Source organism: Pseudopipra pipra, chromosome 8, assembly GCF_036250125.1.
Source record: "Pseudopipra pipra isolate bDixPip1 chromosome 8, bDixPip1.hap1, whole genome shotgun sequence".
In the NCBI taxonomy this organism is placed as follows: Eukaryota; Metazoa; Chordata; class Aves; order Passeriformes; family Pipridae; genus Pseudopipra; species Pseudopipra pipra.
The window spans coordinates 694,523-709,663 of record NC_087556.1 but is presented as its reverse complement, the minus strand read 5'-3'; the positions used below and the strand labels follow the sequence as shown (position 1 = coordinate 709,663).

The 15,141-nt window shown below is 53.4% G+C and overlaps 1 protein-coding gene across 1 annotated transcript; it reads left to right on the top strand.

Annotated features, from left to right (window-relative positions):
• Positions 1–5,752: 5,752 nt before the first annotated feature.
• LOC135417734 (lipase member K-like) lies at positions 5,753–12,335 on the top strand. The gene is made up of 10 exons (XM_064662148.1): positions 5,753–6,307; positions 7,079–7,168; positions 7,693–7,858; positions 8,192–8,390; positions 8,640–8,749; positions 9,181–9,317; positions 9,684–9,827; positions 10,794–10,865; positions 11,559–11,624; positions 12,067–12,335. Exons 2-10 carry the CDS (start codon positions 7,088–7,090, stop codon positions 12,298–12,300), a joined length of 1,209 nt encoding a protein of 402 aa, XP_064518218.1. The 5' UTR covers positions 5,753–6,307; positions 7,079–7,087; the 3' UTR covers positions 12,301–12,335.
• Positions 12,336–15,141: the final 2,806 nt, after the last annotated feature.

Below are 15,141 nucleotides of genomic sequence, written 5' to 3'. Positions count from 1 at the left end.
CTGTGCAGCTCCAGCATCCAGCAGCCCCGTGCTGCAATGTGGAGCAGGTGTTTCCAACCCCCTGTTCAGTCAGGAACCCATTCCAAGCCTCTTGCTGACCATTCCCATCTAAGTCCAGCTGCAACTGCAGTGTGGGACAAGTAGCCTCCTGCCACCCCCCCCCGGGAAAAGCACAGGGGTGCTTTCAGGGGATGCATTTCAGGGGAAGCATCATCCCTCAGGCGGGGAGGGGTTGTGTCAGAGATCCATTCTGCCAGAGCCTCCCTGCTCCATCCCTGCCCTGGGTGGTTTACAGCTCATTGCCACGTGCTCCTGGTGTGCCCTGCCATCCCCAGCACACCAGCCCAAGGCATTCCAGACTTCAGGACAAATCCAGCAAAGTCCATTTCCCTATGATGCTGTTGCAGGAGCTAAAGATAACTCCTTCCCTCCCAGAGGAGTTGTCTGGGAGCATTTTCCCAGTATCCTCACAGCATGGAAAGCTTTTGCTCAGCAAAATGGCAACACCTACCCACTGCATGTGGGGCACAGAAAAAAATCTCACTATGACAGGAAAACAAAGTGCCAACTCAAGTCTTGCTCTTTGTTCAAGTCCACCATCAACATCTCAGTGCCTACATCTCCATGAGGAGAGGATATCCTGGGGTTCCACTGCTGTGATGGTTGAAGGAAGGAGAGGATTGTTCTGTGACCCTGTAGACAAACCACATCGCTGAACCAGACATCCTCTTGCCCTGTCCAGTTGCCCAACACCAGCGTCCACAACTACAGATTGGACCTGTTGGTGCAAATCACCACTTTAAGATGCTTTTAGTCCTGCAGCCCCTCCAGCTGCACGTGGAAGGAAGGTGGGAAGGGCAGCAGGCAGGCAGGAGTTACAGCAGCTGAATCTCACCCAGCTTAGTTGCACACAGACACAGGCAAGACATTGCAGGCCAGGCCTGGGGACATCAGAGACTGGCTAAATTATTGAAATAGCCAGTCCAGTAAGCAAGTGGATTACTAGGGACTGAGAAGCCAAGCCTCCACAGGAATTAGGAGAGGCCAGATATAACAACATGCTTCTCAGGGCTGTTTTCTTGTTGCAAAACCCACACAGAGTTTCATACCTGTTGTGTTTTCTTGTTGAGCTTGTCACTTGGGAAAGAGCTTCTTTTCCCTGGGTCTGCAACTTGGCTGGATAAAATCAGGGCTGGCCTGAGCAGCACTGGAGGTGGTCCTGCTCTGAGTAGGAAGTTGGACCAGAAGTCTGCAGAAGATCCCTTAAAAAAGCCATGGCTGGGCTGGAGCCAGCTGGAGCAGCCTTTCCCTGTGCCCTGTCCAGAAAGGGGTCCATTCCTTGCCAAGTTCTGCCCCTACAGTCCATCTCCTTTCCATCTGCAGCCAGCTCTGCACTCCACCACATGCAAGAGGACCATCCACTGCTCCATGACCAGCAACAGCCCACAGGCCTGTGGTTTCTGTGGCTCGTGCACATTTTGTGATGAGAATTTCCTGCTCCAAACGCCCTCTCAGCCAGCTCCTGAGCTGTGGCACTAAGACTTCCCACATGTCTTGGAGGTCACCACCACCATGCTGGAGGCTCTGCTGCCCACCCCAGTGTCACCCAGGTGTTGTGGTGGCACACCACGGTGGCCACAAGCTGTGCCACAAACACCACAGATTCCAGAGAGTGGTCACTGAGAGATGAACAGTCAGCAGTTACAGAAGCAACTCCTCCTGGTATCCCAAGGGATTAAAGCCCTTGTGGCAAAGAGGGAAGGATTAGTCACTGTGCATTCCTGTGGCATTCAGCAAGCACTAACAGACCCCGGGGCTGGGGGGTGAACACAGGGTAGGAACACATAAAGACAAGCCCAAATGACAGATGGGAGGGAGGCTGCAACACATCCCACCATCCAAACCCACAACCACCAGTGACAAACTGCTGCTCTGCTACAGCTCCCTGGGCATGGGCAAGCAGGACAGAGGAGAACAGAGATGGTCTCTGCTCCTCCTCAGAGCTGCCTTTCCCCATGCATCAGCCCTGAGTGATCCAGCCCAGCCAACATTAGGGGTGCAGAGGCACCCCATCCCCCTCACACAGCCAATATGGATAAAGACCCAGGAAAATGTCTAACCACATCCAGGAGGACTCACAGCACCCCCTCAGCTCACTGGAAAGCACCAGAGCTCATGCCTGCAAAAAAAAGTGAGAAGCTCAGATGCAGAGCTGCGAAGCAGACCCTTTAACTGTGATGGTGACCACAATGCTCAAGTTCTCCATGCATAAATGAGTAGCTGGAGGGATAATAAAGCCTCTTGGCCCGGTTGGGATCCTTTCTTTCAGCAGCAGCCCGGGCCAGAAGGAGAGCAGGCACTGCACCTCGACCTACCTGCTGCTCCAGGCCCATCCGTGCCGTCAGCGGGGTTGGTGGCACTGAGCAAACCCATCCTCCTGGCTTATAAAGACACTTGGAGGGGTTGGGACTCATCCATCAACATCTGAAAGCCCAGTCCCTCTCCAGTCACACTGCCCAATGCTCCTCCCCTGCCCAGTGATCCACACACAGCATCCCAAATCCCAGGGAGCTCAGCAGCAAAGTCCCACATCCTAAAAAGGCAGGTGAGCTGCTGGGCAACATCCCCATCACCAGCTACAGCACAGGTCTTGTGGTGTCCTCCAGCTGGGAGCTGCATTTTTGGCATTCCTCTGCAGAGGAATTCAGCTGCCTGCCTGTCACACAAGGGGACTCCAGGGCTGGACGCAGCACACCAGGGCCACACCTCCCTCTTTAACCACTCAGCTCAGCATCCAAGGGACAATTGCTCCTCCTCGAAGCCAAGGTGTGCTTTCCACCCTGCTGATGACCTGCGGTGGTTTGCAAAATAGCTTCAGAGGGAGGGTTGGGAGGGGTTCAGTCATGCGAGCAGTAAAATGATCAGGTAGGGACAGAGCTCAGCACAGGCTGCACAGAGCTTTGCTTCTCCCCCTGGTGACGAAGGAGGAAAGCAGACCAAAGACATGAGTGCCCTGGGGTTTTTGGGGTTGGGTGGGGCTTTTTTTTCAGTAACAGACTTTACACTCTGCTCCACTCACACAAACCAGAAAAACCTGAGCTCAAGTTTCTTGCTAAATCAAACTCAACAGCACCCATGCACACACAGAAAGAAATGTCTCACCAGCTCTGCATCACAAAGAACAACAAAACCCCTTATAATCAGCTGGAAAATACAGGGGATTTATGGAGGGGCTTGTTTCTCCCCCTCCTGCTCCTCCACAACTGCAGAGAGAAGAAATGCAAAGCCAGCCAGGGCATGGTGGTGATGCTGACTGGCAGCAGCCTCTGCGAGTCTGTGGTCCAGCCTTGGCCCCCATCAGGGACAACCTCACAGAGCCTGAAATTACACCAATGCAACTAAAACCCCCCTCTCACCCCGACAAAGCAGCACAGACATGGTGTCACTGTCCCCAGCACGGATGGTGACAGGGCTGGACCTGGACAGGCTGCCCTCTCCCATCCTCCCAGCAGAGAGGGCTCCATCCCCACAGAGCTCCTGCCCTGGGTGGCTGTGGCCAGGCCAAAGAACCACCTCATGCTCAAGGAGAGGTGGACAATTGTGTTGTTTTGTTGTTGTTTTTTTTTTTAAATATGTCAAACCACAACACCTTCCATGAGGGTTTGGGCAAGAGACCATCTCCCTCACCAGCACTTTCACAGCACCCTCTGCTGCCCAGGCTTTCCCATTTCCCTCAGAGAGCACCATCCCATGGACAAGGGTCGCTCCAAGACCTCAGTGCCTGCACGACCAAACAGCAGCCATCAGAAGCGCAGAGAAATTTCGTAAAGAGCGCCTGAGCCTAAAGCGGCTCGGGGCACAGAAGTGCCCGTGCTGTGTTTGGTGCAGCCCAGGGTGAGGTTTTCCCCCTTGCTGCCCGGGCACTCTGCTCTCTGCTGCCCCACGATGAGCTGCTGCCAACCAGCAGCTCCAGGTCCCTGCACGGCAGCTCTCCACCCACACGTGGTGGATGTTGGACGTGCTCACACCGGTCCTGTGCTAACAGCAGCACTGGTTCACCCTGTGCCTGCTTTCAAGTAATCCCCTCCTCTCTCCCTCCCCCTCAGTGGGTGTTTGTTGTTACAAGAGGAAAATAAAATGACTTTTAAAACATTTGGAACGAGCTCGACTCAGAATTCTTTTTCTGATTTGTTCATGCCTTAATAGTCTGAACTGGGGTCATCCTGGGGGGCTCCCAGCCCCATTTTACCAGTGCTCTGGGAGACAAGGGGAGTATCCCTGGTAGTGAGATACCAGCTGGGACTGGTGCAGAGAAGGGTGAGGGAATGGGGGTGGTGCACAAAGCTCCAGCAGATGTGCTGGATAATCACTGGAGAACCTCCATTCCACTGCTAGAGCCATGGGATCTGCATGTTGGAAATGTCTGAGGACACCTAGGTGAAGGCTCAGCTCTTGCTCTGCTCTCTCTCCATCAGACTCAGGTAATAGGGGAACTGGGCTAGTGGGAGGTGTCCCTGCCCATGGCAGGGGTGGCACTGGATGGGATTTCTGGTTCCATCCAGCTGTCTGCAGATGGTGGGACGGGCTGTTGGTGCCTTGTAGCACAACTGAAGTGGCTCTGCTTCAGTTGTCATCTCTGAAGGGGTTTCACTTTCTAGAACTGACCACAGAGGAGAACAGGACAGGGTGAGGTAACCTCAGGGTGCCAGAAGGCTATGGGTGAGATAGGATCTCTCTGGGTGAGATAGGATCTCTCTGCATTGACAGTGATTACCTGCCTCACTTGGTAGGGTTGTAATGACATCTTTCTCTGGGGGATGAGTTGCTCCCAGCAGGGCTGTGCCCTGGAGCAGCATTCTTCCAGCACTGCACTGGGCTCATGCCTTGGCTATCAGGGCAAAGGCAACAAGACCTTGCTGTCTTTGCAAATAAACACCCAAATCTTTTCCCCAACAGGCTTCTGAGAAGGCTGCAAGAAACTGGAGTCCTAGAATTGTTAAAGTTGCAAGAGATCTCCAAGATCATCAGGTCCAACCCTTATTGTGGCACCCCTGTGTTTGTCACTAAGCCACGTCCCCACCTGCCATTATTGAAATGTAGTTGAAAAATACTTTTAACTTCTGAAAATTCCTAAGAAGTTCAGGCTTTAGTCTCTTCCTGTTCAAGTTAGAAGTTTCTGCCACTTCTGCAATTGTCTGGTGCAGTATTTGCATTCTCTTCCTTCCTTGTCAGTCTCCCATCAAAGCACTTGGGTGAAGTTCTGGAAGTTCTAAAGCAGGTTCTGGAAGCACCCTGCTCCCCATGGCACTGGTACTTGCTTCCCATCTGCTGTTAAAGGCTAACCAAGGGATGAAGAGATGTCTTTGGGAAGGAAACAGGGCAGTAAATTGATTTATGCTTGGAGCATAAATGTTGTGGAATCATCTGGAGTCGCCTTGATCAATAAATGGATGGAAGGCAGCGAAGGCAGCACTGCCAAAAATGACACCCACAGCCCATGCCACCCCTCACCCACCCTGCAGGGAACTCCTGGGGCATCAGGCAGCTCCTGGCCAAAGGCACTGCCAGTTGGGAAGCAGTGGAGTCTGGGAAGAGGTGAAGGCTTCGTCCCCAGCTTCTTCCCTCCCCGGGGATGGATTTACTTCTTATTTTTTAAAGAGCACCCCCTGAAGTCACTGTGGGCACTGGGAAGTTCTGCATTTTCAGACAGTGGCTCATTGCAAGCCAGGAGGCAGTGAGAAGAGGCAAAAAGAGCTGGATGGCTTACCCACAGGAGCTTGTTGGGATGAGCTAGGCTGGTCCCAGGCACCCCAGAGCACCCTGAGCACCCCACAGCTCCGTGCACCAACACCAGCCCTGTGCACCATCAGCCCCATACACCAACACCAGCACCAGTCCCAGGCACCAACACCAGCCCTGTGCAGGTGGAGAGTCCAGAGGCTCCATGTCCTGCAGTTCACAGAGGTCATGGGTGACACCAAATGACTCCATCAAGTGGAAAGAACCAATTTGTTCCAGCTCTCAACTCTTCTGCAGCGCCACGAAAATATTCCCAAGCAAGCCCAGGTGGGCGGGCTGTCTCCTGCCGGAGCAGACTCCGGCCCTCAGGTAAATTACATCCTCGTGGGAGGAAGGATTAGAGGGAGTGGCGACCCGTGACGCTCCCGAATCCGCGGAGCAGAGGGAATATCAGCCCGGTGAGTGCTGGGCGAGAGCAGTGTGACGGGCAGCAGGGACCTTCTGCGGGGTGGACATCGGGAGCAGAGACACCCACACCTCTCCTGCTGCAGCCCCTGCACCGCCACAGGTAATCAATCAATCAATCAATCAATCAATCCCTCCTCGGCGGGTGCCCCTGCCTTGGCACGGGCTGCCAGCGAGGGGCTGTCCCTGGGCACGGCAGGAGAGAGCTGCAGGGAGCTGTAGGCAGTAGGGTGGGACAGCGGGGCTTCCCCAGAGTCCTTTAGCAAGGGAATGTGGTTCGTGCTGCGGGAGGGGCAGTGGGAGCGCTCGGGGGGCAGGTGCTGGCAGAGGTTTCACCGCGCTGCACCTCTCGGAGCTCACCGGGGGCTCTCCAGCCCTGCTGAGCTGAGCGACGCTTCACTCAGGGAGCATTTCTGCAGGTTTGCTGTTGGGAGGAAAGGGCCATCCCAGGCAAGGCTCTTCCCTGGAATTTGCCTTCTCTCCTCCTGACGTTACGCCACAAAAATGCTTTCTGTCTCTCCTTGCTTCTTCTAAAGGCTCAGTCTGAAAGTCCTGAGTGCAGAGCCCCGGGGCCGAGCTGGGCTGGGAGAGTGCGTGGCTGCCGTCCCCGCCGTGCCCCCACCTCTGCCCGCCTGTCCCAGAGACCCGTGTTCTCCTCAGGAGCATCCCGGGAAGGATGCGGGGAAGGAGGGTCCTGCTGCAGCCCAGGGATGTCGGCAGGGACAGGCGGGGCAGTGAAGGGTCTTGGCCCCAAATCGCGGCCCAGGGGGTGCAGGGAAGGAGGGTGGTGGGGAACCCTCCTTTCCCCAGAGTGGGGGTCAGTGCCAGTGCCATCAGTGTCTCTCACATTCCTGCTGTTGATGATGTTTTGCAGAGCACCAGGATGTGGCTGTTCCTGACCATTGCTTATTTAATGTGCATCGGGGAAAAGTCAGATGCAAACCCCGAGGTCTCCATGGATGTTGTAAGTCCCAACTTCTCCCCCTTCTCCCCCGCTTGGTCAGGCAAGCTCCCTGGGCATGGTCTCTGTGTGTCTTCACCAATGTTTGATACCAGGTTTTATTACCTGCCTGTTCTTCTTCATGATAAATCTTCCCAGATTTCTGGCAGACATTTATGGGGAACTTCATTCCAAGTCAGCAGGTTTGGCCAAGGCAGCTGTCTGAGGCTCAGAGCGTCGCTGTCACTGCTGCCCCGCTCTTCACACGCACTGGGTGCAACACCACAAGAGACAGTTCTGTACCAGACCTGCTCAGGGAGTGCAGGAAACTCACGCCTGCCAAAGGTTCCAGCTGCAGTCGTGGCAGCGCCGGTGGAAGGGCCCTTGGGAGGTCCCTGCCCCTCCCTCCTGCCGGCAGCAGCCGCCACCAACACCAGCTCGGGGCAGCCACTGGTGGCTTTGCCCAGCCAAGCCCTCACAGCCTTCAGCAGAGAGACCCCCAGCCCCTCCCTGCAGACCTGTCCCACACTGTCCTTCCCTCCCTGCAGGGTGAAATCGTCCGCTACCACGGGTACCCCTACGAGGAGCACGAGGTGCTGACGGATGATGGCTACTACCTGGCCCTGCAGAGGATTCCTCACGGCAGGGGCAACCCAGGCAGCAGGAGCATCTCCCATCAAGCAGAGGCACGGGGCTCCAGCATGTTCTGTCCCCGTAAGTGTCCCAGGAAGGTCTGCCTGGTCTCCATGCAAAGGGCACAGTCAGTGTCCAGATGTGGACCTGTGTCTCTCTCTGGGAGTGTGACTTATCAACCTCCATTAAATGTAGAGCCCAGTTTTCCATCTTCACTGTAACAATTTCCTCTGCCCTGGCAAGACCAAAGAGCCTTCTTCAAAAGCACCTCTCCAGAGAGGCTGAGGACAGAGGTGACCCCCTCCCTGCACTGGTGGCACTGCCCCAGGGGGTTGCTGCCAGAGCAATACCTGGATGGGAACGGTCAGTGTTCCCAGCGGTCAGAGCAAATGATTCCTCCTCTTCTTCCTCCAGCTCCAAAGGCTGTGGTCCTCCTCCAGCATGGGCTGGTGTTGGAGGGAAGCACCTGGGTATCCAACTTGCCCAACAGCAGCCTGGGCTTCATCCTGGCCGACGCCGGCTACGACGTGTGGATCGGGAACAGCCGGGGGAACAGCTGGTCACAGAAACACAGAGAGTTTGACTTTCACCACCAGGAATACTCAGCTTACAGGTATTTGCTGCCAACCTGCAGGGCGGGCAGGTACCTGGCACCCTCAGCAGGGTTCTGCAGCTGGAGGAGCAGCGCTGCTGCAGTCACACCATCTGCCAGGGGGGAAAACAAACCAGCACCACCGGGACTCCACGGGGCTGCCCAGACCCACCACAGCCCTTGCCTGCTCCCAGGCACCCAGGGCACTGCTTGCCATGCGCTCCCAAGGTCAGCAGGAGTGATTTTGTCCTGTGCATGTCTCCACTGCAGCTTCCACGAGATGGCCATGTATGACCTCCCAGCCACCATCAACTACATCCTGCAGAAAACCGGGCAGGAGCAGCTGTACTACGTGGCTTACTCTCAAGGCACCACCACAGGTACTTAGCAGGAGGTCAGCCCAGTGTCACAGTTGCACCCAGTTTTGGAGTGTTCTTAAAACCTTGGTCAGGGACGGCAACATCCAGGCACGTCCAAACAACAGTGGGAAAAGGGCAGGTAATAATCCCTGTTTGCTTTAACAGAACAGTTTTGAGCAGTGACAGCCCAAAATCGGTGGCAGTCACAGCTTTTGGTGCATCCCACTGCTGCCAGAGCCCCAGGAAGAGCTTTGGGAGGTGCAGCTGGGCTGAGCACTCGGGCTGAGCACTCAAGCTGGGACTTGAAATACATCAGCAGCAAAGGCTTCAGGTGAAGTCACCTACCTGCTAGAGCCACTTTTAAGGGTCTTTCTGGTGGGCTCACACACCTGAGAGTCAACAACTCCTTCAAATACAACAGAGCAGGGTCTGCTTCCTTCTCCCTCACACAGGTTTCATTACCTTTTCATCCATTCCTGAACTGGATCGCAAAATCAAGATGTTTTTTGCCTTGGCTCCCACCACTGTGAACTCCAACACAAAGACACCCTTGGTGAAAGTGCTTGACCTTCCCGAGGCACTGGTTAAGGTATGTCCTCACCACATGTGAGATGTGCTAAGACATGCAGGGCTTGTCCATCCCCTCCCTCCCCCTGCCCTCTGGGTTCCCTTCACCCTGCGGGGCCTTGAACAGTGTCAAACATCCCCCTGCCCAGCCCTAATCAGAGAACTATTTCTAGATATTGGGTTTGGGTCCCTTCTCCCAGGAGAAACCTCTCCTGGGAAGATCAAGGCTCTCCCAAGGCCATGGATGTTTCTGAAAAGCCCAAATGACAAAGCACAGCAAAGCTGTGGCAAGAAGTCAGCAGCTTCCAGGGCTGGGCAGGGAGGTGGGCAGCACCTGGAGGCAGAAAGCAACAGGAACCTCTCTGACCAACCCTTTTGGCTTCCACAGCTCGTTTTAGGACACACGGTGGTCTTTGATAAGGGCCATATCTTGAAGCAAGTGATCTCTGCTGTGTGCACCTACCCCATCTTCAGGAGTATTTGCCCCTTGGTCCTTTACTTGCCTGGTGGCTTTACCAGCAGCTATGATGTGGTAAGTACCCTCCAGCTTACCTTTGAAGGGATCCAGTTGCTCATTGTCTGACCAGGAGTTGTCAATTTGCTGCCTTCACATGGCATTTCACACCTTTGATGGGTAGAAATATCTGGGCTGTTGTGTTGGCATTTTGCCCCCCTGGACATTCATTCCATGCTCCAGGGGCCCCCAGGCTTTCTCTTGCACTGAGTGATTTGTGATTTCACAGGGCTTTTAGTGACATTATGGAATGAACTTCCCTTCAATCCACCTCTAGGACTGAAGGTCATCAGGCTTTTCAGTCCACCATCCCTTAGAACAAACTTGTCCCCAGATCAGAGCCTTTCTCTGTGCTCCACTGCACCAAATGTGGAATCCTAGAAAAATCCAGGCTACAGGCACCAGGCTGGGGGTCTCCATCCCAACCTGCTCCCACCAGGGCCAGCACTACAGTAGGTTACTTGAGGACACATCCAGGCAAGCTGGGCAGTCCCAGGGGGACCACAAGGGGAAGGGCTATTTCCTTGGGGGCAGCCAAGATTTCAAGGTCCACACCCTGCCAAAACCTGCTCATGTGAGCGAAACTGGAGACAGGTTCACACAGAGGACCAAAAGCACCAAAAGCAATAATAACTTAATCCTGGATGGAGTCACAACTGGGCCACTGTTTGTCAACGAAAATGTAGGTGAAATTTCTTGATATTCCAAGAAGGAAACATTAGGAACAACACACAGCTACTGCAGAGAGTTGCACTCTGTCTTTGCAATGGATCCTGAGCACAAGATGTGGAGTCTTGCTTTGGTTTGAAAAGCAGACAGACTCCTAACATGGCCCAGCATCCCATGGGGAATGCTCAGCTTACTGAAGGGAGCTCTGCAGCTCTGTGTGAGTGAGACTTGTGTGGCTGCTGAGCAGGAGCCGTTTTATTTCTGGGGGGATTTCCCTCCATGCAGAGAATAAATATCTCCCCTGGTTTCTTGCAGAGCCGCATGGACGTGTACATGTCTCGCTACCCTGACTCAACATCCCTAAAAACTGTGCTCCACTGGCGCCAGGTAAGATTATCTGCTGCAGGGGCAGATTCCATGCAACAAGAGCCCATGTTCTCTTCTCTCAGCTGCTGAGGGTCCCTGCTCAGTGCGGGGCTTCCATCCCCCACTGCTCTCCCTGCAGAGCTGGATTTTAGAGAGACAGGGAAGCTGAACTGAAACACTGGTGCAGGTGAATTCCTTAGGCCATGACCCCCAGCAAAAGGTGTCCCAGAGTCTTTGGAGCTGGTAGGAGGTGGAGATGGAACAAAGACTAGTGATAAACCAGGACAGGAGATGCCGAGGGTCAGTAGGACAGCAAATGATCCAACTAATTATTGGAAACATGCCCAGGCTCACATCTTTCTGCTGTGGGCACTGACCATGACAGACGAAGGAAACTTGCCCGCAGGTTTGATTCACGTCTCCTTTGAGGCTTTTGGTTGTACAGTAGGTTCCCTGGGGGGTTTTGGGGCCTCATCCTCCTGACATCAGTGCTCTGCAGAGAGGAGGGGTGAGCAGAGGCAGCACAGCTCAGGCTGTGCTGAGATCTTCCTGGGGACTGAGCTCTGCTCCCAGAATACAATATCAGACATAACAAAGGCTTCCTTGAGCCTGGCTGGCAGGAGGGAGCAAGGCAGCTCCCCAGTCACCCCTGTTATCCTTCTTGGGGTCCCCTCCAACACAGGGATAATAAACTTGGCTCTCCTCCTTTTCCAGCTCTATCAAACAGGGGAATTCAAGTATTATGACTATGGCAGTGACAACATGCTCCATTACAACCAGGTAAGAGAAGGCCATTCCCATTTGACAGTTTTAAAAGAGATTAAAAAAAAAAAAGGGAAATAGTAGAAAGAAATTATTGCAGTGGTTGAGACTGACTTTTGAGCATTGAGCAACCTGGGCTAGTGGAAAGTGTCCCTGCCCATGGCAGAGGTATGGAAGTAGATGATCTTTCAGGTCCTTTCCAACCCAAACCATTCTGTGATTCCTTGAACTTTATGGTATTTGTGGCATTTACTTTATATGGGGAAGCAAGTTTGTGCCTTTCTTATAAAAGAAGGTGTCTGTGATGTCACTCAGTGATGACTTTGTGACCCTCTGGTGAAAAGCACAGAGCCCAAGGCACTGTGAGGCTCCCTGGTGATAGTTTCTCTGCTCTAATTGGGCTAAGGGAGCAATCCCAAGCAGCAATCAGGAACAGGCTATACTTCCATTTGTCTTGCAGACCTCCCCTCCCTTCTATGAGCTGGAGAAGATGAAGGCCCCGCTGGCCGCGTGGTACGGGGGCAGGGACTGGATTTCAGCCCCTGAGGATGTGAACATCACCCTGCCCCGGATAACCAACCTGGCCTACAAAAAGTACATCCCCGACTTCGTCCACTTTGACTTCCTTTGGGGCAAGCAAGTGTATGAACAAGTCTACAAAGAAATGCTGGATCTCATGGAGAAGAGCTCCTAGAGCTGGAGCTGTGGCCACTGGGGGCTTCTCAGTGACTTCTGAGAGGGGGAGGTTTGGAGGGGGGAAAAAAAGTGAAGAAACAAAAGAGGGAAAAGGCTCAGTAAATTGCTACACTTGATTTGGATTGACATTACTGTGGCAAGAGGGGAAAACAAGCCAATGCCATGGTCAGGAGAGCACGCTGGATTTAGGTTCAATAGGCTGAGGTCCTTCAGAAGTTGGGCACGGCCCTTAAACCCTGAGTCTCCTGGGTGCCTCACTCACGGGGGTTTCCAGCAGCCACAAACTGCAGTGGAGTTGGGCTCCTGGTGGCCTCCTCATGCTCGTGTTCCCAGCTGCCAACCCCTGGACAGAAGCTCGGTGCCTCCTGGACGCTGGTGTTTCCCGGGAGTGGGTCTGCTGGGATGGACCCACGGGGTGGGTCGAGCGATGGATCCTCCAGGAGTTGCTTTATTCACCTTCTGGTGGCTCTTCCACGCCCAGGACCCCAACATCCCGACATTCTCTGCTTCACTTCACGGTCAGAAGGAGATGGAAGCTCTCTGCCTGGTGACAGTGAAGAGCTCTCAGGGGTTTTTCCCATGAGAACTGTCCATTTTGCTGACGTAGGGAAGGTCTTTCTCAGGTTCCTGTTGATTTGGATAACACCGGCCTTGCTCATACACAAAAGAGTTTTCAACCAGTTCTACCAGGAAACACCATTTTAAGCACTTCTAAGGCACAACCCCAGCTGGAAAGGCCACCTTTTGCTGCCTCTCAGGGAATACTTTTGTTTTCCTTATGTGGCAGAGAGAAGAAGAGTCTGGTGGAAGCCAGTAATGAGTCTAAATCTGTTTTCAGCCTCTGGATTAAGTTCTTAACAATGCATTGATCAGGGGAGGAACTGTGAATTTACCTGTTTGTGTAATTGTATTCACAAAATATGCATGAGAGCAAGCAGGGCAAAGGATAAGGTCCTCTTTCCACAAAGATGATATAATAATGATGATGATAATGATGATGATGATAATAATCATAATAATAATATTAAAACCAATAAATTTATAAGGTCTACTTGGCTCTGTGTGGTTGTACTGTCTTAAACCTCTGGAAAAATTCTCTCCTGTGAGGGTGGGGAGGCCCTGGCACAGGTTGCCCAGAGAAGCTGTGGCTGCCCCTTGATCCCTGGAAGTGTCCAAGGCCAGGTTGGACGGGGCTTGGAGCAACCTGGGCTGGTGGGAGGTGTCCCTGCCCGTGGCAGGGGTGGCACTGGATGGGATTTCTGGTTCCATCCAGCTGTCTGCAGATGGTGGGACGGGGCTGTTGGTGCCTTGTAGCACAACTGCAGTGGCTCTGCTTGAGTTGTCATCTCTGAAGGGGTTTTGCTTTCTAGAACAGACCACAGAGGAGAACAGGACAGGGTGAGGTAACCTCAGGGTGCCAGAAGGAGGCTGTGGGTGAGATAGGATCTCTCTGGATTGACAGTGATTACCTGCCTCACTTGGTAGGGTTGTAATGACATCTTTCTCTGGGGGATGAGTTGCTCCCAGCAGGGCTGTGCCCTGGAGCAGCATTCTTCCAGCACTGCACTGGGCTCATGCCTTGGCTATCAGGGCAAAGGCAACAAGACCTTGCTGTCTTTGCAAATAAACACCCAAATCTTTTCCCCAACAGGCTTCTGAGAAGGCTGCAAGAAACTGGAGTCCTAGAATTGTTGAAGTGTCCTGGCACTCCAGACCCCTGTAAATAGTGTCTCTCCATGTTTCTTGTCAGCCCCTTCAGGCCCTGGAAGGCCACAACTGGGTCACCCCAAAGCTTCTCCTCTCCAGGCTGAACAATCCCAGCTCTCCCAGCCTTTCCTCCCAGCAGAGCAAAGGTATGCATTGATAGGCAAGGCCATGATTAACACCCATCACCCTGGTGAGCACAGAGGAAGGCACTGCTGGCACCAGGAGGTGCCACAGCGGACGTGACTCACCAGCAGCAGACCTGCTCCTGCTCACAGAGGGACAGCAGTGGGGACACAGCTGACTTCAGGGGCTCCTTCTCTTCCTGTTGTCCCAGCAGCACGAGGGGTTGCAGCCCTGTGATGCTCAAACAAGACCATGAGAGACATCCAGCAGCAATGTGGCCTGATGTCTTTGAATCACAAAGTCAGCAAGATGCAGGAGTGACACCTCACACCAGAGGATGTAACTGTTGGCTCTTAAAGCACCTGAGAGGCCAAGAAACAGTTGGGGTTTGGGCCTCAAGCAGAGCCCAGGAGCATATGGGGGACTCAGCAGCTGGTAACCCTCACTCTCCTGGCAACACTCAGGGGATCTTGGCCAGCCCAGCTGGACACACCTCTCTGATAATCATGGAATCCTTCAACAGCTTGAGTTGGAAGGAACCTTCAAGATCAGCTCATTCCAGCCCCTGCCATGGGCAGGGACACTTCCCACTAGCCCAGGTTGCTCCAAGCCCCATCCAACCTGGCCTTAGACACTTCAGAGATCCAGGGGCAGCCACAGCTTCTCTGGGCAACCTGGGCCAGGGCCTCCCCACCCTCACAGGAGAGAATTTCTTCAGAGGTTTAAGACAGTATAACCACACAGAGCCAAGTAGACCTTATAAATTTATTGGGTTTATTACTATTATTATTATTATCATCATGTATTGTTAAGAACTTAATCCAGAGGCTGAAAACAGATTTAGACTCATTACTGGCTTCCACCAGACTCTTCTTCTCTCTCCCACATAAGGAAAACAAAAGTATTCCCTGAGAGGCAGCAAAAGGTGGCCTTTCCAGCTGGGGTTGTGCCTTAGAAGTGCTTAAAATGGTGTTTCCTGGTAGAACTGGTTGAAAACTCTTTTGTGTAT

Excerpts from the sequence above, each read along its gene's own strand:
- LOC135417734 (XM_064662148.1), top strand. The coding sequence starts at position 7,088 with ATGTGGCTGTTCCTGACCATTGCTTATTTAATGTGCATCGGGGAAAAG. Across the intron at positions 7,859-8,191 it reads CTCCAGCATGTTCTGTCCCC|CTCCAAAGGCTGTGGTCCTC; the intron begins GTAAGTGTCCCA and ends TTCTTCCTCCAG. Across the intron at positions 11,625-12,066 it reads ACATGCTCCATTACAACCAG|ACCTCCCCTCCCTTCTATGA; the intron begins GTAAGAGAAGGC and ends TTTGTCTTGCAG.